Genomic DNA, 25,538 nt, shown 5'->3' on the forward strand with positions numbered 1-25,538 from the left:
GTTTGAACCGCGGGAAATAGCATGTATAGACAAGCAACACAAATCTCAAAATTGCCACTTGCCTTTACATCAGCTGAAGCATATAGTACACGTACATTGCACACTATAGAGCCGGAGTTGCAATAGGTTGCGTAGTACTAGGGTACTAGTATCAACGTAAGTAGCCTAGTCTCAGTAAAGTGTGTTGGAAATAGGCTAGTAGTCATAAGTAGACCTAATGTTGCTCATATTGTTCGGCTATGGTGGTGTTATACTAGGGCCTAAGTTAAGAGTGACGAAGTATTTTGAGGTTCGTACATTTCTTCACTTTGACAGCTGTTGTTGTGAAAGTTAGGCATGGCTCCAGTTAAGCCTAAGTTAGCCTAGGACCTATGCCAAAAGGAAATGCCAGTTCTAGTTTTAGGTCTAGGTCGAACCAGGATCATAAAATAGAAAGAAAAAACTCTTTAATGGTACAGCCTAACTTTTAAATATGCATCAGTAAGCTGAATGTTAACCCTAACCACAGTAACCTAAATCAATAGCGTGAATTAGAACAATGACCAGCAAATGTGATAAGGAAATGGACCATTGCCATTGGGTCTTTTTCTACAATTCTCGTCTTAGACACCAGCTCAGTGATGCCATGTGTTACACTTAAAATGTCACAATATTTACAGTTTTGAATGCTTAATGCCATCCCTATTAATTTCATTCTAGGCCTATCCATAACTTCTTTTGCATCTGAGGAAAACACATTTAATCAATATTTTGCTTCTTTAGCAGATATTAACTGCCACCTCTGACCATTGCCCATTTTTGTGAATGCATACTTTACAGAGATTTGATGAGGAACACTTGTATCATCCTCCATGATTGTATATGAGGCTATATGGGTAAATACAGGCTCATGATCAATAAGATTGCCACTTGGAACTACAAAGCATAGGTGTCATTCTCCCCTTCCACCTCTCCCCCCCCAATTTTCCCATCTGATATCCTGTGTGTCTATTTCAAGCTCATTCCATTGAAACTAATATGATATTTTGTCATACGTCGCTAAATCATCTATAGATTATACTGGCGGGTAAGTGATGGTATTTGTTTATGTACTTTGTTGTGAATTATGATTGGATTACGTTTGTCTGCGACATTTTGTTTTTGCAGCCTTCGTTGCTAACTTGATTTGAAAAGAATCAGGTCATGATGGTGACATCTTGCGATGAACTAACTGCTTCTGGGGGTTCCATTCTTCCTTCTTTGACAAAGCTGAAAAACAAAGCAATTCCACTTGATGAAAGGGTTCATCTGTATAGTTCATTAGCAGAGTAAGTGCAATCATATTCATTGAAGGTGAAGCCAGGGACAACACTATGTAGAATAGTGCTTTAATCGTAATAAAGACTGATACAGCCAAGTGTCCTTACATCAACGCTATCATCGTGAAGATTTATTTTATGTCTTTAATTGTCATTAAAATTGTAACATACAAATACAAGTTTTGTGTTGATTTTGAAAATCAGTTTGATGATTTTCAATACAAATCCACAAGTGAAATATATATAATTAGTATTAGTTTGAAAGACTGTGTTACTGACATTGGATACTGTTACCTGTAGTTTTGAGGTCTTTTTGGACTGGGATCCAGTAGGAAAGATTGGGACAGATAACAGGCTAGGCTTTGTTTACTAACAGTGAAGTCTTCTTGAATCATACTGTGGGTGTGGATGGTCGTTGTGGATTTGATGTGTACATGCTTTTCTCATTAAATGGCAATATTAATAATATGCATGACATTGTCTTGATACGGTTGTGGGATTCCCATCAGTATTATGAAAGTGTTGATCCAAGCAGACTGGAATCATGATACAGTTTGGCTGTGTATAATGGAAGCCATATTACCTGAATAAAAATGGTAAATTTATATTTCTGTGATATTTGACCGAGTGTTCAAGTTAAGTGTTGTCCCTCTGTCGTTTTTACCTTCAGAGAATTCCAGAAGGATGACATTTCTAGCCTGCTGCATGACCTAGGTCAGCAGGGGTCGGCACTGGTCAATCATTTCTGCCAGGACATCCAGAGTGACCGGAAAGATTTGAATCAAGCTTCTCTAAGAATACTCGGATTGTGCCTTCACTACGAAGAAATAGCAAAGTGAGTTGCAAGATTTAAAAGGGTAGAATAATCAACAAGAATTTAGCATTCAGTCATACCTGAAAATTTGTTTTTGTTTTGGAATTAGGACAAATCAAGAACCAGTGGATATTTTGCAAAAAAGTGTTAATACTGTTACAATAGCTACAGTAGTGCAAGGAATAATTTGAACTGGCAAAGCACAGCTACATGACATGGTAACTAGGCCAAGTGAATAAAACCTTCTTTCACGGTTGATAAGAGAGTAACAAAAAGCCTTGTAGTCATGGTAACATATCCCATGTTAACATTTTCTTTAAATTTATAAAATGTATGTATAGTGCATGATCCTTTAATTCTCTGCCTTTATATTGTACAGATCCTTCACAGACAGTAACTCCAGTGCAATCTTAACTGGTAGGTGTCTTATTATCTAATATGAAGTAGCCAAACTGTGGGATTATAACAGTTTGTTACCTTGTTATGTTTAATAATTTACTTCACATTGGTCCGTTGAAAGGATGAGTTTGGTTTTACTCATGTTGAGAGCAATACGGTGAGAGAGCGAGGAGAGGGTGGGTGGTTGGATGAATAGGTACAGTAACCAGTGATCTGTGCAGGCATTGGGCAAGTTAACATATGGAAGGTACAATTTATCCTCTTAAAACAGGAAGATGGGTGATTGGGAAGATGGCTGGGGGGGGGGGGGTGGAGGGGAGGGTGGAGGGGAGGGATGCTGTTTAATGGGTATCCTTCTTTGATGCCATGTCTTATCATTTGTGCAGGGCTTCAATTTAATTCAAAGCCTGGAATGCCTTGTTTCAGTAATATGGTTTATGTTGGCTTAAAAAAATGACTTTCCTGACCCAAAAGGCAAATTTCAAATAATTTGATTCTTAGTGGTCTCAATTTCCATTGTGTCCTTTATGAACATTCGTATGGTTCCAAGATGCCATTTTCATGTTAATGGTTATTTTTTTCCTTCTTATTATGGACAGATCTTTGCAGTACTATTTTGAAAACTGAAGACAAAAGCACATGTACGAGAGCACTATGGTGTCTCTCACGGCAACAGTTGCCAGGCAGTGTAATTCAAAAGGAGGTAAGTTTTATATCTTTGTATGATTTGCATTAATATATCATAAGAATAATCAGCATGTAGCAAACATGTATAGCATGTAACTGGTTTGATTCTGAAATTTTTAGAGGAATATTGCTTGCTTTTTGAGTTAATCCCAGGCATTTAAATATTCATAGTAAGTGTTTGCAGTTCAAGCGAATTACGTCAGTTATTTCTACTGTGCATTTCTTTGAAAATTCAAAGCATAAAATGAAAGAAAGGGCAACAAAACAAGTCCTTTGCTCCATTCTTGATACTATAATAATAACCATTAAAAAAGGAACCAAATAAGACCATAGCCTTATTCTTCATTCTGGAAACCTATCTTCTCTTTCACAGCTTCACAACATTCTGTGTGCAACAGAGCACGTATTGCAAAAGAACAAGTTTCAGTCCATGACCTCAGAGTACGAAGCTGTCAATTTGCTCATAAGGTGAGAAAACAGTTATTTATTCCCACCGATGGAATGGATTCAACCATGGCTTTTGGTTCTACTTTCAAATACCACATGCATGGAATAATTAAGTGTTCAAAGTTTGTGTCTCTTATTAAATTCTATGGTTCCTTTGTCAAACTAAACATACTGCTATACATGTTTATACTTGTATTGCAACATGACCAGTTTGCAGAACAGTTTGTGATTCGCCATAAATTATGCGCCAATTTTTCATCGACGTCAGTTTGGGGGCTAAGATAATTTTTGCTACGAATATATTAGTCACCCACAGAATACTCAAGTCTTTTATAAATTATATATGAAGCAATCATCTCTGAATTTTATTTTCAGAGTAATTGTGTCTATATTTGAACACCAATGAGGTTACAGCTTCACTTTACCCTAGACTTGATAAGATAATATAATCTTTTGTGATGTTTTGACACCCAGTAGATCTATGTGTGATTTTGATTTAGCAGTTGCTGAACGATTTTCTCTCTTCAGTAAATAATACATTAGACCTTAAAAGTATATTCTGGTAACTCAAGTTTAACATTATTTGCCGCCAGAAAATCCAAATTCCATTTTGTAGCATTATTTCATAGCTTTCCTCTTTGCTCTGTCATATTTGCCAGATGCATAATTTACCTTACATTTTAATTTAATCTGCTACAAGACATCTGTCCCGAGATTCCCTGGATATTTATTAAAATTTAGTAATGTTTATTTCGTAACAATGACTTTTAAATCCACATAATTGGACAAACAACTTTCATGTTTGGAATTTAGGATAACCACAAATGCAAAATCAGTTATCCAAAGTCAGGAGAGTATACAAGACATCCAAAAATCATGTTTTTCAAGTCATTATTGTTAATCAGCATTTTTGTTTGTTTTTCATTTTAATTACAGACTTTTAGAACAATTACCAGATGTTATGAGTTGCCACACTACCAGATGGGCTCCACTTCTCTTCCCACTAACAGTCCACTCGGCGCACAAGATCAGGGAAAAGGCTCACCAAGCGATTCAACTCGCTATGCCCTCACTAAGGAAGCACCAATCAGAACTGGCGCCCTCTTTGGTCAGTTCTCTCAAGTCGACTATGTTAGTCGATATGGCGGAGTTGTTCTCGAACAAACAGGAGAGATACGTCCTACAAATGTGGAAACTTTGTGTAGAGTTACTTGAAAAGGTAGGTCACCTCTGGCAAAGGAACGAGGGTCAATTCATATAACTGATCAGCTATATTTACAGGGATGCAGTTTTGAAAAAAAAACTGGTGAAGTAAAGTTACTTGACAGCATTGTTATGAATTTTTTTATTTAAATCATTTTGTTTTGATCCTTATTTTCAGGCGCTTCACAAAGGTGGAAGTCTCATCAATTTGATGCTAAGGATTGTTGAGCAAGGATTCAAACATGGCTACCCGGAGATTAAAAGAGATTCTTTCGAGGCTTGGAAGGTTTTGATTGACAACTTCACGCTTGATTTAGGTGATTATTAGACCTCTACTAAAACCTTTGTTGCCATTTGATGAGATTTTACTTGCAAAGCAGTAAAATTTCACCAGTTGCTAATATTGCTAGACTAGTAGTTAGGCACAATTCTAGCCCAAAGTAATAAGCTTACAAAACACTTCTGACTTCGGCCCATGCGAGGAACCTCGTAAAAATGATTTTTGTAGGCTTCAAGGAGAAGATAGTGGAAAAGGGAAGGCATAGGACAGAATCACTACCATGGTCAACTATTTGGTCTCGAACAATATAAAATGGGCATCAACATGGCTGCCTCTGTTATAGCTAAGAACCTAGCTGGGTTTATGTAACATGACTGTAGTAACAGCCTAGGCCAAATTCATCATGAAACTGAGTAACGATCAACACACAAATTGGACAAGGAATTGATAGATAAGGGTTAGTTATAAACTCTGAATATTGCAATGTAAAGAAACTTTGCATGTAGTCATTTACATAGTTATTTTCAAGCAGTGGTATCGTACTGTAGTTATGTATTACACTGTCACTTTGCAAGTATTACGATAACATTAGGCTTCATAGCTGTCTGGCTGTAATGCATAGGCACACTTTAATCAAACAATAACCGCCTAAGATCTTAAGTTTCTAATGTTTTTGTCTTTATTCTGATGTTTACAGATGTTCTCAGTAATGCCAAGAGATTGAAGCTTCTCATGCAGCCGTTCTTAGCCACAAGTACGAAGCAAGAATCGGTCGCTCTCGCTAAATTCGATGCTTGGTGGTATTTGTGTACTGCCTTGGGTCCAAGGTTATCTTCAAACTTTGAAGTGGTAAGTTAACTGTTTTTTTCTTCTTCAAATGACCGATATTTCTGCTCTCCCTTTGTCCCAAAACTGTTTTGTTTTGTGTTGAATGTTGTCTGGCAGCCACCGCATTCATGATTGGAAACATATTGTCTACTTCAGTTCCTCATTGGCTTGGTTTTAGGTGTTATGCAAATAATGACCATTGGATCTAGGTTGCATAACATTTGACTAAATGGTTTGTTTACCTTCCATGGCAAGTAGATTGAAGCATCTGGCTTATGAATATGTACGTTGGATACTGAATATGTACGTTGGATACTGAATATGTACGTTGGATACTGAATATGCAAGTTCAATATATAATGTTTATTCTTTTGTTACAGGTTGTAGTACCATTGCTACAATTTTCTCTCGGTTTGACGAAACCTTCTGGTTATCCCTCTGCTGCTTCAACACCCTCTGGCTCTCACAGACATCAAATGCAATCCATTCACTCAGGTAATATGAATATTCATAGCCTGCAACTACTAGTCTCAAAGTAGGATTAATATTCTGCATAACTTTTTTTCTATTAGGGTTGTGAATGAGTGGAACAGTTTGCCTGAGGAAGTTGTACTTGCAAGTGGTGTGAATGGGTTTAAGAATGCTTTGGACAAGCACTTGAAGCATTGTAATCGGGTCTGAGTGTTTGTGTCTTCAGTTTTTTTCTCTCCTATAGGGTCCTTGATGGGGACTTGAGTGTCCCTCCTGATCCTTTTTTTCTACTAAACTAAACTAAACTTATTTAGTTGAAAGGTCACCATTGTTAGTACATTTTAGACATAAGCAAACTGAATGCTGAATTGGTAACAAGAAACATTAGTGTCTTGTCTAGTCAAGTAATGGATATTGAGGTTATGTTATATTTGAATGTGTATTAAACATGGTTGTTCAAAATAAAGAAGCAAAATTGTGCGTAAATGGGTTAAATGCCTAAATTTGCCAAGTAGTCCATGAGCTTGGAATAAAATTCGGGGAGTTCAGATAGTAGCGTGGTTACAAGTCAAGGATTGGGGGAGGTTCAATACGAGGAGGGTGGTTACTTTCCAGAGTGTAAATATGTGGCAACTTTAAACTTTTCAAGTCTGCCTTCTTCTTCCATCAAATCTTGTGAAGCCTTCAACTCTTTCATAAACATATTTCCTTTTCATATAATTAATATCTTTGCACATTTTACAAGAATATGGTAAACTGTATCTTGCATCTTTTGGTATTCTGCTACTTTTACTTCTAAGGAAAACATTTGATTCTAACGAATTTGAAACTCTTGGTTTCCCTTCAGGAGGTTTCAAAGCCTTAGTGATGTCGAGCCCAGCGACGACACCACGCATAAACTTGTCGTCGCCATGCATGAGTTCTGATCCTTACAACTCACTCGTTCTAAGAGGCATCATAGTTCTTTGTAAGATGTTGACCAATCAGGATGTGTCAGTCAGTGACGACAGACTACACTGCAAGATAAGTAGTGAGTATAAAAGGCTTGTCTCTCTTTCCATTAGGGATCATGTCTCAAATGCAGGGCTGCAGATGAAGGGGAGGGGGGAGGGGAGAAGTTGGGTGTGGTTTCCCGTCCTTATGTGAAGAAAACAATGAAATGAATGAATTTCTGGAAGGGTCACAATTTCAAAATCAGCTTCTTCATTTCTTACAACTCAGATGTTGTAAGTTGAAGTTATTTGATCAGCTTCTCAATTCAAATGTTTATTACTCCGATCTAATATTTCATTACAAAATGGTGGTTTCTGTAAACTGAGAACTTTTCTCGTTGGATTTGATTATCGTTATGAAAACTGTTACTGGTGAGGATGCCAGGAGGGTGTGTGGTGGTGGAGCGGGTGGGGGAGGGGGTGAAGGGTGATTCATGAGGTAGTAAATAAAGATGCCAGGAGGGGTTGGGGAGGGGGCGAAGGGTGATTCATGAGGAGGTAAATAAAGATGCTAGTAGGGGGTGGGGAAGGGGATGAAGAGTGATTCATGAAAGGGTAATTAAAGGTGACAGCAGATGTGAAACCACTTCTTTTACTTCACAGATTTGCTGCCAGCCTTGTCAATCCCTGTTTTATCAAAGGTTGCCATGGCGTTCATCAAGATAATTTCAAGCTTAATTCCCATAGTTTGCGATACTGTACAAGAGCATGGAAAACTCATGGAAGGTGAGGATAGTTTACTATTATGTTAATCATTTATTTGAGGAAACCCAGTTAATTACGTTTAAGCGAATGTCTTAAAAGTTGTTTCCATCAGGCTTTTGAATTACGTCTCGTTCAAGAGGATTTTGTAAAAGGTGGACATTTTGCTACCGTCACTTTACAATTTGGTATGAAGGACAATTTCCCAGGATTCATTGTGGAGTCCTAGCAAGCATAAATATATTGACAAACTAAGAAAGACTCGTTTAAAACTTTAATATAACCAAGGAGTATTTTCCACTTAGCTGGAGAAGTCTTCTCTGCTTATGACTTAAACTCTTTTGGGTTTTTTTTCCCACCTGATGTAGATGAAATGTGCATCGAAATGTTTAGCGCCCTCACTCAGCATGTGAAGAATGTGTTGGAGAACAGCAAAAAGCAGGACAATGCAGAGATGTTTGGCTCCTTCCTTCACCACCTTCAGACTCTCATCAACGAGGTCGACATGGAACCCACATCCCTCGTGGTGAGCACTTATTAATTTGTGCCGCATCAACCAATATTCAAAGCTTAAATTTATTAGAAGACTAAATTCTATGCTATTATGCATTGTTGTGTAATGCATCAATAATTGTTTTTGGTGACCATTTTCCTGCCCCAATCAAAATAATATCAAAATAAATTTCTCAATATAATTCCAATGCTAAATCATGTGTAGTTACTTAATTGCTTCATATATATTAATACAAGTATTTGCCTTTGGTCACCAACTTCTGGCCAATGTTGACCAAAGTTAATACAGAGAAAAACTGATAACAAGATAGCAATAGATCAAACTATGACACACTTACCATGAAACATGAAACAAACATTTCTTGAACGAGTAAGAAATGATTTTATTTTGTTTTTTGTTCTCATTGCAGAAATTCATGTCCAGTTTGAAGTGTTTGCCTGTAAAGGTACTCAGCTCATCAGCATATCTCTCTGGAAACGTCGGTTGTGTGCTGCATGTAAGTAAAAACATCTCCAATACTCTTCCAAGTTATTGGGTTTTGACTGACAACGGGGCTTTCCAGCACTTTAGCAGAGGGCATTCTCATATCTGTCCTAATGTGGGTCATCTTTACTGTTTAACAATCTCTGAATTGAAGTAACTTTACCTTGTGAAAGTGCTCACAAACTGCAAACATTTCTTGATGAACTTGCCGAGACAGACACCCGGAGAATTGACTGAGTTCAAGGTTCCACTCTTGCAGTTACACCGATCGAAGAAACATGCGATAGACAACACAAGTTAGGGTGCTTTAGAACAATTAGCATGCATGTATGTATGTATTGTAGATCCTCCTGCAAGCAGGAACTCGCGAAGAAGCCTCATTGGCTTATCAAAGCCGCAAACTGACCAAAGTCAGTCTCTTAGATTCATATTTAACGTCCATGATTATGAATTGTCAATTGTCAACAACTCTGTAACTGGACGACATGCATTAATCTTGGATCGACTCGAACTGGGGTGACTTGAGCTTGACTTGGAAAGTTCAAAAATATGTTTCTAAACATTTCAATAGATCTCTTCTTCAATAATTACAAACAAAATACTTCCAGAGATGAATTGATGTCACTGATCTGCACTCAAAGAGTGCAACTTGCAGTTCTTCTGTGGCATCGTAAGACGGTTTATTTGATCATATTTGTGTTTCGGTATTTTTGCATCACAGGGAACTCCAACATTATTTCTTCTTGAGTTACTCCTTGGTCCTAAACTTGTCAAGTCATCCACAGAAGAAAGGTAAACTATCTAGGGAATCAATACATTGTGCTCTTGTGAGACTGAATAGTGTCTTGGTGGTTGTGACTTGTATGAATAAATGTATTGATTAATACTGATATTTCAATATTGATTTACTATTGCACATATTCTTTATTGGGATATTAGCTGCATTGATTATGAATGATATATGTATTGTGAGTGTTATTGATTGATTGTAACCAGGCATAGATATATTGATTAATAATGATATTTCTATATTGATTACTATTGCACATATTCTTTATTGGGTTAATAGCCACATTGATTATGAATGATATCTGTAAAGTGTTATTGATTGATTGTTTGATTGTAACCAGGCATAGATATATTGATTATCTCTGATATTTCAATATTGCTTACTATTGCACATATGCTATTTAGGTTTATAGCTACACTGATTATCATTGATATTCCTATGAGTGTTTGATTGATTGATTGTAACCATGTATAGATAAATTGACTAAAAATGATATTTTATTATTGAATATTGTATTTCTTTATCAATCACTATTGATTATTGTATTTTTATTATTCTCAATCACTATTGATTATGAAATATAGTGCCCAGCAGTAATAGTCACAAAGTATTGTTTTATCTACATTAACAATTGTATCGATATATCATTAATTCTGTCAACAGGTACTTCATTCTTCTTGAGTACCTAATAGAATGTGGTGTTTCTAACCAGAGTTCTGTGTTAGGATTCACCAATTCTTACCTGGTACTCCTCGATAAAGTAGCAGCAGACCTTAGCAACAAGGAAATCGTCTGGAGAATGTGGAGTGCCTTAGCAACACCTCTTCTGGAGCACATCCTTCAAGTAATTCTTTTTCTACATCTTGTTTTTCAAATTTACTTTGACTTGAAGTGTGTTGGGAGGGGGGGGGGGGTGGGGAGGGAGATTCCATTTAAGAACATAATGAAAGTAATTGTAGGAAATTAGAGGGAAAAAAATTATTTGGTATAAACAAATCAGGTTAAACCCATTTGAGTACAGAAATATAATCTGTGACATGTAGTTGGTTTCAGTAGTACTCTAAATTATGGCAACCTGTTTTTATTAAAATCAACAATTTTTAAACTGCAGCTATTCAGATTTTTTGAGTCACACCTTTGGATGTAGATATATAAGATATATATGATTTTAATTTTCAACATGCATCTTTTGGAAGAAAAGTGGAACACAGTATAGCAATAGAATGATTTAAAGTGACAAAAAAACTAGCCATCATCAAACAGCTGAGAAATATTTGTTTCCATTTGGACAAATGTCAGAATTTTGATGTTTCTCCATCTGTGAGAATGGCAAGTCTAAACCTGGCTGCTAAATCCTTGTATTATTCTGTTCCTTTTACTATTATTTTAATTTGAAAGAGGAGTTTTTTGTGAAGTTTCTTTTGACCCTAGCTTATACTGGACATGTACCCTGTACATGCACTGTAATCTATGCCATATAAACATGCTAGCAGTTATCAAAATCAAAAGTTAATGTTTTGCAGACCTGAAAAGAAGTTTATTCAGTTAAAATTAACTTAGATTTTAACATGTGTTGTTTGTTGCAGACAAATGAAGTTAACCAGGGCGATTCCTTTGAACATGACTTCAGCGCCTTGATTGCCTGTTTGCTCTTCCCTGTACAGAAGATTCTCCCGTTTGCTTTTCCTCTGGTATGTATAGCTCTCTCTCTCTTTAGTTTGAAAGCAATAAATTGAGATATATTGAAGATCTGAACCTTTTCACCTTTCCTCAGCCTTTTATTTATCACAACTATACTTTTTTATTTGATTAAAAATAGATAAGCTGTTATTTTCTAATTTATTTTCAATAATCTTCCCTCTGTGTTAGACATGTGATGGATGGATTGGATGTTTCTTACAAAGCCAGTTTTGAAAATTCCTAATGCTAATACCACTCTATACTGTCCTCGCAGATGATGCTTTTAAGCACTCGTACTGACAGTATGAACAGTTCCTAACCTTGCTCCGTTAGAAACATGAGCTTCATTCTTACTGCTCATTCTTTCGGTAGGAATGCTCTGAAGCAGGCATGAAGTACAGTATAGATATAATTTTCACAACCACGGGGGTATGCAAAAAAAGCCATTGAATAAGTAATCTTTGTTTCTTTACTCATCAGCAAACTACAAAAGCATTGTTGAAGACATGGACAGACCTGTATCAAGCTTTCTCGAGATGTGCTGCTATGGTAACGACGGCTGAAGATAACCAATGCTGCCAAGATCTTTGCACCAAAATATGCTCTTTTGTCATTGATGGGCACTTAACTATGGTATGCAAAAAATGCTTTCCTTTTGCTCACTTGGGTTTGATTTTTCCCTTCTTTTGAAACTTCTTTAGATTTGATGTTGCTTGCTGGTTTTGCTTCTTTTTGTTTTGATGTGTCATCTTTCCATTTCAGAATCTACCTTTTATGGAGGTCGTTTTTCACCTGTGTAAGGTGATGGTGGACAGTGTCGACTACTCATCGTACACCAATCAAAACACAGGAATGCAATGTGAGTAGTAATGGTTAGGACATCTAGGCTTCATTATTAATGTCTACTGCCTAATATTACATTCTCATCTGCATCTTAGGACATCTGGGCTGGGTTTGAAGGAATGCAGGAGGGTTTTCCACTTTTTACCTTAGCTGCAGCTAAAATCCTTTTAGCAGAATTGGCATTAAGCAGTAATAACATTTGAGTTACGATATTATACAAATAAATTTGGTCTATTTACTGGCTAAGCGCAAGTTGATTTTGCCATGTGCCAGATGGAAAAGAAAAGGCACTTGCAATTTTCTGCCAGTAGACAGTTAAAGAATGAGCATGAAATAAACTTTGGGGTCTGATTGCTCAGAATTTTAACAGTAAGGTAACAGATCCTTGCATCTGACTTTATTAAAAGTCCTTTTCATTTAGTAGAGGGTAAAGGCCCACAATATTATATGAAAATTTGTTTATATTCTCATTAAAATGCTTCACAGGATTTTCGATATTGCCCAAAATATTCTTTCATTCTTTTGGTTTTTGTTTACTTTCACAGCTCCCATTACTACTGTCAAGTGGAACAAAAGAAAACATAAGCCACTCAGAAATTTATCTTCTCTTGTAAAATTGCTGAGTCACGTCATCATTGCTTTCCATAAGCACAGAAGCGATGAAACCACATCATTTCTTGGTAAATCTGATCAGGTAAGATCCGTACATTTTCGCAGGATATTCCAGAATTACTAATTGTCTACCTTTCTTACAGATGTAGACTATATATCAGAAAGGAGTAAACAAGTCTGTTTAGTTCTAAAATCAATCCTAAAGTTAATAAAATAATTAATTGCCCTATTTCAGTTAGTACTAATACATTCCATATCCATGCTGCTTACAAGTATTTCTTTGTTCCATTATTTCCAAATCTGCTTTACCTACAAATATTATGATCCCCAAACTCATCCAAAGTTGTAATGTTGTCTGCTATATGCAATTGGTTGATCAAATAATGGAATCTTCTGCATTTAGCTCTGGTGCATCCACATGCCTTGGAAACCAGTTTGCTTTAATTTGGAATAACAACATACGGTTTGAAATATCTTTTGTGTTAATTTAACAGACATATCTGGCATCATGGACTTCTATTGTTACCAACTGCTGTCACACCATCACAGCACTCTTCTCCCACATCAGTAGGATGTCCCTTCTTCAGCAACTTATTGGAAAGCTAGCAAAGCCTCTGAGTGGTTTCTATGGCAACAACAATGGGTAGGTAGTACTTTCCAATCAACCTTTGGCATCCTAGAGCACCAAACTAAAAAAAAAAAAAAAAATTAATACTGATGTACCTCCTGAAACAGGTGGACTTTTATCAAGCTGCTTGAATATTTCATACCTTTATATATTCTGGCATGTCATACGGTGGTTACCAAATATTCAGTTTAAGAGGTGAACTAATGTTTAGTTATGTAATGAAGATTTAGACATGACATCAAATTAATTGACAGCCCCTCAAAAAAAAACATTCACCAACTATGACCACTGATATTAAAGTTAGTATGTTTCATAAAGAAAATAGGTTCAAAAACAACTTGCATTTATTGGACACCTCTTAGCTGGCCTAGTCCACCAAAGTTATTCATTTGTTAAACAATAGTGGCTTCTTTCCTTCCAGCTTCCCTACAACCGATGTTTACAAAAACAACCTTCTGCCGAAACTGGATAAACTTTGGCAGGAGGTATTGATGGCGATCCAGTCTCGATACCCAGGACCTTACGACTCCGAGGCTCTGGAATTCTTTGAGCCGATTTTAGAAGCCACCTTAACCACTCCACACAGGTCCATCAGAAATCACACGTTACTCTTCTGGAATGCAACGTTTGCCAAAGCGACTTTGTTAAATTATTCCGATGGAATGAAGTAAGTTGATAATTGTAAAGAATGTGCGAGGGTTACAAAAGACGACAATTGAAAAGTCAAACGTAGCCGGTTTGGAATGTTTTAATGAAATGTATAAAATTTGAAAGGTCATAAACAAAATGGATGACACCATGGATGCTTCTTTGATTATGTGATAGAAAATTACTTGATATCATCCAAGTTTGAAATATCGCAATCAGTGTCGATAAATAAGTTTTTTGGTTTTTCTTGTGTGTTGATATGTCATACATAAATAGCTTGCTTTGGCCAACATTTTGTCTTTGTTTTGGATGCTTTGGTTTCAATGGAAACAGGAAAGTAGTTGTAGCCTAAGTAACATTTGGTGCCATGCTGTTTAACGTTTGTTTTTCTCTTTCCAATTGTTAGGATTTGTTTACAAAGAGTGAAAGAGAAAAGTGACATGACTCTACCTGATTGGACGGATATTGACATCACAGAAGATGAATCTTGTTTGCCTGTGTCAGAGGTACATAGTTTAGCTTCCACAACTACTTTTAGTTAGTTTCTTGTTAACGTTACGAGAGTGCTATCATTTTCATCAAGTTTTGTGGGTTCCATGGAGAACTCTATAATTGAGGCATCATGAACTATAGTTGTTTTCAAAATTTTCAAATTATACTTGACTGGCCACTGGAGAACTGATCAATGTTGTTAATAATGTATAATTGTTTAATAAAAGACAAAAGAATATTTAAGATATGTAACTTGTTGGTCACAGTCCTGTTTTTGATCGTTAATTTGGTATAACTGTCTTGCACCTTTTGAGCTCTCTATATCCATTGCACAACTCATGAATGTAAGCCATTAACAGAAATAGAATGCTACCCTATACTAAGCATAAATGTGAATGTACTTCAATCTACATAAATATTATGTGCATCACACATTGTAAGGATTTTAACCACATAACTATGGGGCTGCTTTCCCAATGTCAACAAACAATTTTCTTGTCCACTTGTCATATTATAACATTCGCAGAAGTATCGGTCTGGAATATTTTAAATGTTAATCCTTTTAGAAATGATTCCAACATTCCTGCAAGCAAAGGCTTTGCCCTGAACTAAAATAATATCCTTAAAATCTTTACTGGTCTTTAGTGATGCTGTTCGAATTTTGATAAGTTGTGATTTTTGAATTCTATTCATTTAAGTCTTGAAGTCTTCCAAAGTTCAATCAAATGGACATTGTTAGCTAGAAGGAGAATTTGAACGATAGTATTGTGTAACAGTGTCCATTGTTTCTTCATGTTAATAGTGGTGCTGTTTCAATCTTTGACAAGATTACCAAATGATATTGATTTTTGAAGATTGCTCAGAGGTTGTCGGTCGTTTAGGTCGTAGCAAGTCTCCAAAAGTATCGGAAGCCATGGTAATGGCAACAACAAAAAATGGTAAATGAAATTGAATATTATTCTGCAACAGTATCCACATGTCATCTTGTTTCTTGTTTCTTTATTTGAATGTGATTTTGTTTGCCCTGGTAGATTGGCTCTCAATCACATCTATTGCCATCATCCATGAGTCCCTCACCTCGAAAGATCCACGGCAGTTTCCTGCAACGTCCCGCCGAGGCCAGACAGCTGTTTGTGTCTTCTTCACCATTCAAATCACCGACAAGGCCCGCAGCGCAGCAGGTCAACAATAAACCATCTCCTGCTAAGGCAAAGATACCTGCTCGGAGAAAACTCAATATTGAAGAGGAGAGCACCCAGGTAAAGATTAAAAACAACTCATTGATTTACATATCTATGGGGTGACAAGTTTGCTCCTAATATGCATATCAATAGCATGAAAGAAAAATTGTCATATCTTGTTCACCAATTTACTGTTTTAACCAATTTCCTTTGTTTTACTTTTTAATTTTCTTTGAAGTTTAACCAATTTAATGTTCTAACCAATCTTAACAAAATTTCTCGTATACATTTTCAGCCCATAATTTTCCATTGGCTTTAAATTTATTGTTCAGTTATCACAAATAAACCGGGCAAGGTGTGCTGAGTATCCTGTTGGGGATGGGGGGAGATAAGGGTATGTAAGGGTGAAGAGGTGGGTACTAAGACAGTGGGTTCTGTTACTTCTGGGATGGGGGAGAGGAGGGAGGCAGTACAGCAAAGTTTCATGGACAATTGCTGGATTATTATGTCATGTGACAAGGTATTAAACATGGCCGATAAATTTGGGTCACTATCATTTTTTAGTGTGGGAGAGAAAAGGGCACAACTAAGACCAGCCACCACTGTGATTGAACCTTTGGTGGCAACCACTGGAAATAAAAGACTAGAAATCATGGCAAAAAGGAATCATAATGAATTCCCTAGACGACAGTAAGGTTGCCTGATTCATGAAGAAAAAAGAGGTATGCCTGAAGTGGCCCTGTTATTGTAAAATAGGGAAAGATTAGAAATAAACTAGAAAGTAGAAACATGATAGTAGGGATATTTAGTTAATTTTATCTTGTATTCTTGATTTTACAGGATTTTGTATTCATCTCTCCATCACCAAAGAAGAAGCAAATACTCACAGAACACCAAAAAGAAATACGTCAATCTAAACGAGTAATTCCTGCTCTCTATAACGACTTGGAGCAGTCACAAGACACTCAGACATTCTCTGAACTGACTTCCACTGAAAGCCAGTTACCTGAAAGGTAATTTCTTTTTGGAGAAGTTTCATGTTTTAGAATTTGAACCAAAGTATGAAAAGGGGTACAAGGGGGGCAAAAGACTCTTGGCTGACTTTCTAAGTTCTGTTTAAGGAAGAAAGAAAACTCCAAAGTTTATTCAAAATGGTGAGACTTTGTTGTCTGAAGACACTCAGACATTCTCTGAACAACTGCAACTATGTTGTCTGAAGTTGTTTGTCGGTAAGAGATGTCATGTTCCATATACCCTTTGTTAAACTTAAAGGAAATCTACCCCTCTCCCCATTTCCACCTTACATCCCCTTCCACCCTCTCCCCCTTCCCCCCTTTGCATACAGTCTTTGCATACAGTCTTTTGTTTTCTGAATCCTTCATTATGTGCTTTTGTAGAATTTTCCAGAGTTTAATTTGTTCCTTTTTGTTTCTTTCTTTAAGATCATCTTTGAGCATAGCGGATGTAACCAAGGAAACCACTTCTTTAACGGATGCATTCGCTGCACTTAAAAGATCAGAGGTCACTTCAGACGAAGATGTACCCACTTATAAGATCCCAAGCAGGGACTCGGTGGAGGTCGTCGGGAAAAAGAAAGTCAAATTTGCAGATAACGTCCAGGAAAAGGAGAAACAACATATTACGGATAGAAGCACGGATGACTTTGTGGCTAAAATGAACGAGAAGATCAAATCACTCAAGAGTACCATCAGAACCAATCAGAAGGAACCTTCCCAGATGTCAGTCACGGTTGTAGGTGAGACTCAGATTGATGGTCAAGAAGAGAAGGTAGAGGAGAGGGCAGAAAGCAATCTAAATATCGTTGAGTCTAACGAAGAGAAAATAGATCCGGATACTACCGCAAACGGTGAACAGATATTAGAAAAATACGATGACTTAGAAGAAGGAATAAATGCAGAGGAAGTAGAGAATGCTGACGTTATTCCCGAAACACAGTTTGATCAGGAAATGCCACTGACTGCCGAAATGTCAGAGATAACATTGAAGGACCCCTTAGAGGCAACCCCAGAGATGACCTCTGACCTCACGGGAGTAGCGACAAATGAATCGTTAGAGACATCGCAAACGACGCCGACGGGAAACTCTTTTCCTTTCCAAGTAGCAGACGATTTAGATCTCAGCGATGTAACTTGTTGCGACAACAAAGTGTCTCCCGATATCAAAATCTCTACTCCGCTGATCAAGGTTCACAAACTGGACTTGTCGAAATTGGAAACGGAGCCCAAAGGAGAGACAGATTACCTGAGAAAAGCTGGACAGAACACACCCGTTATCACTCTCAGTCCGACAGGGAGTCAGACCCCGAATGAAACCCCAAGATTCAGAAGGTACAAGTCGGAGGAAATCCAAAGTAGGAGCTTACGTTCCGGAGGAAAAGTGCGGAAGTGGCATTCATTTGAGGATCCCAGTGGTGATTCGCCCGAGACGGAGTCTTTCTCTCCGATGGACGTCAATGTGAAAGCTCTTTTGGTTAGTCCCTTGCCATTCGATCCTATTTCCGATAAAGCAGATTTGGACGGTATTCAGCCACTAGACTGCAGTTTTGATGCAGAGGATTCTGAGAAAGCTGTCGTCACTCAGGAACCAGCAACAAGACTGGAGGAAAATTCAGAACGAGTTGACAAGGAGAAAAATAAGACCCCGTTGAGGCGAGGTAAACGGCAAAGAAAGAGAAAAGAGTTCTCTGATTTTGTGACACCAAAGAAACTACTGTCTGTGCTTCATCAAGATGAGGAGCAAATGACAGAAGATGGTAAGGTGTTGGGAGATGGGGAAACATCAGAGATGGGGAGTGAAGAAAATGTGGAGGAGGAGAAGAGGCCAGTGGATGAAGAGGAGATGCAACTGGAAGAGAAAGAGAAGAATAAAGATGATGAAAGGGAGACTCAGACAGACGGAGGGACGAAGGAAATGAAAGAATGCGAACCAGAACAGGATGAAGTGCCGGTCAGCAAAGTTTGGGAACCAACCCAAGAGCTATTTCCTATGGACGCAGCTGAAGACATTGAAGTTTCAGAGAGAGGTTTAGGCGATGAGGAGAGAGAGGGACTGAGCAAAGTCCAGGGGGGTGAAAGTGAATCTCAGGAAGCAGTAGAGAAGATCAACGATAGACCTGAAAGTGAGAAAGATGTTGATATAGAAAAAGAGGTTGATATTGAAAAAGAGGAACGTGGGATCGGGAAAGGGAATCAAGTGGGAGCGGTGGAAGAAGTAGAGCCAGATGTTTCAAAGGAGGCTCCTCTCGCAGATGAGAAGAAAGGGAGGAAAATGCTGGGCAGGAGAGGAAGAAAGAAGAAGAATCAAGTCACAGAGGTGATTGATTTATGCGACACACAGTCTCAAGAAACCGGAGGGAACGCTGAAGGCAATCTTACCAGTGATCAGGGTGTGGAGGATAACGGCAATGAAGGTCAAAGGTCAGAGGATCTCGCAGACGGGGAGATGAAAGAACAGCCTGTCACTGACAAAGCAGAAATGAAAAAACAGGATTCAGGAAACTCTGGAATGAAAATATCCAAGCAGGGTACGATACAAGGTCTCCGAAATAAAAAGAAAAGAGGACACAAACCTAAGCAAGAGGCAGGAAGACTAGAGAAAGAGATGAATGTAGAAGATGGAGAAAATAATACTTCCAGGAATGTGAAAGAAGTTGTAGATGAGAAAGAAGTGGAGAGTTTGCCAAAGAATAAAAACAACAGTGTCAATTGGAAAGAAGAAATGGTTGCCGAAGAGAGAAGTTCCGATTCTGAAGATGACATACCACTCACACATCTGCGAAAGAATGCCGTTGATGTTAATACGGAGCAAGAGATTATCAATAACGAGGCTTCTGTAGACTCTGAGAGAAAGAGTCATAGCCAGGAATCCCTACCGGCTGTCCAAACTCGAGTTTCGACAAGTAGGTCAGTAGACAGGAATTCTCAAAAGGAAAGTAATTCAAGAAGGCGTAGGAGGTTAAATCGAAGTGTGTCGCCCAAAATTAGGAGAAATCTATGCGAAAAGTTCTTGAAGGCAAAGCAAGTGTCTCCAAAATCGACTTCATTCCATGGATTTGTCACGAGGAGGAGATCACCCAAACGTAGCCCCAAGTTGCTAAGGAGTAAAGGGTTACTAGGACCCATACACACAAGACTGAGGTCCAAGGCTGGTCATCTGAAAAGAATCTCGCCAAAACAGAGGAAATCCATAAGGAGGAAAAACTCTAGCCAAAATAAGAGTGTAACGTCGGCGGTTGCGACACTCAACGATTCCTTTGATGATCTGGTTAAACTCAGTTATGACGGTGAGCCTATGGATAATGTTACCTTGGAGAGCGGAGAGTTGGAAGAAGCCAAATCGATTGATGCAGACTGTAGTCTTACAAGAGAAGATTGCAATGCTGTCACTATTCAGGGAGAGGATGTTGTGGTTACCATGGAAACTAACAGTGCTCAAGAACACGTTCCTACTAGTAACAGTACGACTACTTCAGAAGCAGGGGTACAGGATTCCGGTTCTAGTGTGGATCTCTTTCAAAGTGATAGCGCGGAAGATTCCGAGGAAAATGAGAAAACAGCTGAAGTTAATGCAGAACCTGAATCACTGCCAATAGTGTCTGAAGAAAATATCCCCAAAAGTGAAAAAGTTATTGAAAATGTTATCGTAAAAACGGGGTTGACCAATGAAGAAGATTGTGGCGAAGAGATAATTCATAGTAGTTATAGTCCTACAAGCTTAAAGTCAAACGTTGACGACTTGGATAGTGGTAGTCAAGGAAGTACAAGGCATGCTGGGATGCAGCAGTACCTAACAGGGGAAGATACCGATGCTGCAAAGTCGCAACCTGCCTCACCAGTAATACCGGTGAAATTTGCCCCCATACTTTACAGTTCACCAGTAGCAACTGCCAAGGTCACATCATCCAGTCATGGTTCCCCTGAGGTGCTTGGTATTCCAGGAGTTTACTCACCCACCGCATCACCGAGTGGAGGAATTCTCAAGAAGAGGGAGGATGGTGGAAGCAATTCGCCGTCACCAACCAATAAGGTTAGTAAGGTGTTACAGTACTCCCTCAGAATGCCAGCAGATGAGATTATTCAGACAAATTTTGGAGGGATACTCTGGTGGCGGGCAATCCTACATGGAACTCCTACAATCCTACAAGTAATCTCAAACTATAAATTAGAAAATACGTAGAAATATAGATGTGCTTGTCCTTAAGACAGTCCAGAAATAGATATCTATGTATTAGAAAAAGTTCTGTGGCTGGAAAATCCAATCAACAGCATCGATGGAAGCCAACGGTAAATGTAACCAAGGAAAAATATCTTTCCAGGATTTTACAACATTGGTCACAAATCATTTAGCGATTGAAACTATTAACTGTACCAAGTCAGACATTTATTGCTGCCACCTCTTCAAATTTTTGTAAAACTAGAAAAAAACAAGTTACTTAGTGTTAACAGGCATGAGCTTTTTCCGCGAATTCGCGGAATATCCGTGATTTCTTTTCTACCTCGGGGACAAAAACTATTATCCTAACACACTGTAGCATACGCAAACTGGAGCCTATACCGCAATTTTTTCAAAGTTCTGTGATTTTTTTTTTACCCCAGGCTCATCACTGTGTTAATGATAGCATGTATTTCTTTATCATTTACTCTAGAATCCTCGGGTCATATTTTCTGTATTTCTTTATCATTTATTCTAGAATCGTCGGGTCAAATTTTCGGAGAAGGTCAGTACGAAGGAGATTGAGAACTGTACTCCAAGCCGTTCAGAGAAGAGGAGACACTCAAGCGATTCATCCTGTTCCTCAAGGACAAGCTCCAAATTAATGCCATCGCCCCTGGTTACCACCACCCCTTCAAGAGTACTAAATGTTCACTCTAAAGTAAGTAATCATAAACAGATTTGCCACGCAATATCACAAAATGTGGAAGAGGTATCACCAATCTTATAGATTCACAAGAGCCAGTTTAAGCCATTCTTAGGAAACTATACAAAAAGTTGACAACATTCTGTTAGAATTTGCAAAAAGAAATTCAGATCATCAAGACATTTTTGCCCCTTCCAAGCTTCAGATAATGTAACAGAAATGCATTCATCCTAGAAGAAAGAGATGTCATGTTTTAAATGATCTAATTGCTTTTAGTTTAACTTTAAATGTTTTTTTTTTCTTGGTTTTACAGTTTATAACAACTCCTTCCAAAGCAGCTGATGATAATATTGTAAAGACCACTGGCAGCTCCAGACACTTGGTTGGGAGAAAGTCTAGATCGCCAAGACCGAAGCATGCGGTAAGCATCACAGCATTACTAATGTAATATATATTGGTGTGAGCCGTGCCCCTCCCCAATGCCCCCACTCTCAGTTGGGAGAAAATGGTTCAGTCTGAGGATTTTTAAATTCAGCTGAGGAAGAATTTGACAACCCCTCCAGATGTATACCACTTTTTCAACAAAAATATTTGTGATCACAACCTTGCATTTGGTCCTAATTTATAGTCTCTCAGAAAACACCATTTGACATCTAAACATCTATTTTTTTTCGGGGGGGGGGAGGAGGGGAGGAGGGGGGAGGACTGGTGTTTCCCTTGTTACTGCAGGCTGAAAGGGACTTCTTTTATTCCTAATCTGTGTACTTTTACAGAAATCATTACTTTTTAACCATTCACAGTCGAAATTTCATCATCGTCTCCAGTCGCATACTTCAACGCCACCAACTCAGGGTAACTCCTGTAGCCAATTGGACAGTTCTTTAGACGAAGAAGACAGCGAATCACAGGAGAGTGTTTTCCCAAAGCTGCAAGACTGCCAAGCGCCCGTTGAAGAGATTCTACCTCAGCTGACGTCTTCGATGTGGTCCAGAGGTCTGGGCCAATTGGTCCGCGCCAGGAATATATTTACCATCGGCCAGTTGTCTGCTCTCACCCCATCGGAGGTTCAGTCATTGCCGATCAGATCGCCTAAAGTGAGTCACCTCAAGTGGGTCCTCGGTCAATACTTACAGAGGCTTCAGTCCAAGAACCAAACAGACAATACTGCTGACAAGGGAAGCAAGGAAGCAGAGAACCAACCCAGTACATCAGGTATACAGAAGATAAAAAGATATTATCATCTTTACTTCTTTTGAATTGGTATCTTCTCTTAACCTGCTAAGTTTGGATAATGTTTTTACACTTCTCATAATCTCATATGTCATAAATTATAAAATCTCATAGAAAAGTACAGTTCATTAGGAAGGTATTGTTTGATATAACAAAGAACAGCTGGAAATATTGAACTCTCAATAAAATCCAAGTTTTAACATAAGTGACCATTATTTGAATTTCTAGCATGAAAATTTGGGTGTGAATCTGATATAACCCTTAAAGTAGGCTCGGTAGGTTTTTCATCATCACTCTGAAATGATTCCAGAATTGCTGAGCTTTTACAATAAAGATATGTTCAACACAGATACCAGTTATTGGAAAAAGGCAGTAAGGTTGATGCCGTTACTTTAAGCGTTTTACTTTACATTGTCTGGTAGAGGCTTTATTCATAACTTGGTTGTATATCATAGATGTATATCACAGGTATACTTCAGGTTCATTTTATTTTCTCTTTTCAGCAGGAAAGGAAGATGGTGAGTCCTCCAGCTTAAGTTTGAAGAGGAAACGCCATGACGATGATACAGCGCCGGAATCTTCCGAACCAAAGAAAGTGAAATTAGTCGAACAGCTTGAGAAGCTCAGCAATGGCTTAAGTGACGAGCTGAGATCTGTGTCCCCAAATGAACTGTTTAAAGCTCACGAGCATATCAATGCCATGATGGATGCGATAATGAACGTATTGAAAACCAAATATCAACCCTCTTCAAAGCCGTCGTAACAAAGTTTGTTTTTTACGTCGTCTGAGATGCAACAAGACACATGGATGCAAACAATGTGCAGTTGCTATGGTAACTAAGAAATACTTTACTTACATATATATGATTATATTTCAGGGTTGCAAATACTTCATGCTCGAAGTTTTAATTACATGTGCAAAATATAAACAAGTTTTATGCCGTGTTTCAATCCGAAATGAGCTAAAAGTGTCAAATGGATTGTCATCCAAAGTGGAGAGTTTAGCCTCGATGGATTTGCACTTTCCAACCTGAATATTTTGCAACATTGGCACTGAAGGATAACTTCATGTTATTTTATATATGGAAAGGAATTTATATCGTTCACTTGCAATCATTGTTACATGGTTTTTATAAAAGTTTTACATTTAACCCTGCATCTGATAAACAAAGATAGTCAATTTATTTCATCATGTGCAGAGTAACCTTAGAGAGATGTGTTATAAACTGAATGGGATGGAACTGCTTTTCATGCAAAATTTATTATAATTAAGTAAATTAAGTATTATTTTCATGTTATCCATCTTTTTAAATATCTAAAGTTTTAATATTCTTAGTGGGCATTTGTTCACTACTATTTTAACTGCAAACAAAAGATAAATTCCTATGAATCGCCTAAGAGTGACGATTAACCCTGGTGTGTAACATTTCTTTTACAATATCCGAGACATGCAACCCACATGCGTATCCTTTCTATATATCATATTACAGTTGTTTAATAGAAAACAACAATTGTAACCCAAAGTGGATTTAAAAAGATGTAGTTTGGAGTATTTTGCCAATCATCTACCCGGAAAGAAAAGGTGAAATGTTTTATTTTCCTTCATTGATCAAGGAACTTGCAATCCTTCTCACAGAAAGATGGTTATTGCCAAGTTTGTTCCTTTAAGGATTTCTTTATATGCCAGGTTGGTGTAGCTTCTTAAGATTGGTTGACAAGTTTTGGTCAATTTGCCAATGACCATTGAGGATTCTCAAGGATTTTTAATCAGTTTTATATTTGTTAGGGAATAACTCATTCATTGGTAAATAATTAATGATTCCACTGGATTCTAACAGTTCTGTCTTTTTTTTTTTTTTTTTAGTTTGCAAAATTGTTTGATTTTTTCAAGAATTGACGTGAAATTGGTTCAAAAAGTCCAGTCGTTGTCATCAGCCAAGAGGATGATATGGGCAAGGGATGTTACCTCTTAGGCCCTCTATATGCCCCCCATGGGCAAGGGAGGTACCTTATATCATTGAAGTTGTGCTTCCAATGAGAAACAAAATAAATGCCCCCCCAAAAAAGCTGGTTTATTAGCCTGTTGATTCATCAATATTAACTCTAGAAGTTAATTTTTTTGGGGTGGGGGGGGGGCCTGGAGCCGGGGAGATTATTTGTTACTGTTTCACTACTGCATTCATCATTTTAATTGCTGCTGTTCAATTTTGGACAACAATTGTTAAGATTTTTGTACATGTTAGTCTAGATTTTGTTTGGAAATTATGTAAATACCTTTGGGTGAGGAGAATTGATAATATAAATTTTTATCACATTATTTAATTGTTTCTGTCATCATTGGGGAGGAAGATGGAATGGGGAAGGGTAGGCTATGTAATGGTAATGGAAATGGAAGGGGGCAGGAAGGGTGAAAATTGTCATGTAGAAAGAACACAAAA

At 37.8% G+C, this 25,538-nt stretch overlaps 1 protein-coding gene across 3 annotated transcripts; it reads left to right on the top strand.

The window, feature by feature from the left end:
• LOC139959121 (uncharacterized) lies at positions 1-25,417 on the top strand. Of its 3 annotated transcripts, none has more exons than XM_071956710.1 (30): positions 1-156; positions 1,147-1,307; positions 1,969-2,133; positions 2,492-2,529; positions 3,111-3,214; positions 3,572-3,666; positions 4,582-4,864; positions 5,027-5,165; positions 5,826-5,977; positions 6,337-6,451; positions 7,275-7,457; positions 8,023-8,145; positions 8,490-8,647; positions 9,045-9,131; positions 9,840-9,910; positions 10,572-10,752; positions 11,495-11,599; positions 12,069-12,221; positions 12,351-12,447; positions 12,977-13,125; positions 13,538-13,686; positions 14,093-14,338; positions 14,726-14,825; positions 15,843-16,070; positions 16,833-17,005; positions 17,435-21,038; positions 21,703-21,885; positions 22,184-22,291; positions 22,671-23,082; positions 23,604-25,417. In XM_071956710.1, the coding sequence occupies exons 2-30, from the start codon at positions 1,183-1,185 to the stop codon at positions 23,861-23,863; spliced, it is 7,986 nt and encodes a 2,661-aa protein (XP_071812811.1). In that variant the 5' UTR covers positions 1-156; positions 1,147-1,182; the 3' UTR covers positions 23,864-25,417. The 3 variants fall into 3 exon arrangements, with proteins under 3 accessions (XP_071812811.1, XP_071812813.1, XP_071812812.1); XM_071956712.1 differs by having other exon boundaries at positions 23,607-25,417; XM_071956711.1 differs by having other exon boundaries at positions 150-289.
• The last annotated feature ends 121 nt before the right edge of the window (positions 25,418-25,538 follow it).

Source organism: Apostichopus japonicus, chromosome 18 (genome assembly GCF_037975245.1).
Source record: "Apostichopus japonicus isolate 1M-3 chromosome 18, ASM3797524v1, whole genome shotgun sequence".
Taxonomy (NCBI): Eukaryota; Metazoa; Echinodermata; class Holothuroidea; order Aspidochirotida; family Stichopodidae; genus Apostichopus; species Apostichopus japonicus.

What these genes read in the sequence shown, in the direction of transcription:
- LOC139959121 (XM_071956710.1), top strand. Translation starts at nt 1,183, where the DNA reads ATGATGGTGACATCTTGCGATGAACTAACTGCTTCTGGGGGTTCCATT. An exon ending in GCAGTGTAATTCAAAAGGAG is followed by an intron (nt 3,215 to 3,571) that starts GTAAGTTTTATA and finishes TCTCTTTCACAG; the next exon opens with CTTCACAACATTCTGTGTGC. An exon ending in GAACCAACCCAGTACATCAG is followed by an intron (nt 23,083 to 23,603) that starts GTATACAGAAGA and finishes TTCTCTTTTCAG; the next exon opens with CAGGAAAGGAAGATGGTGAG.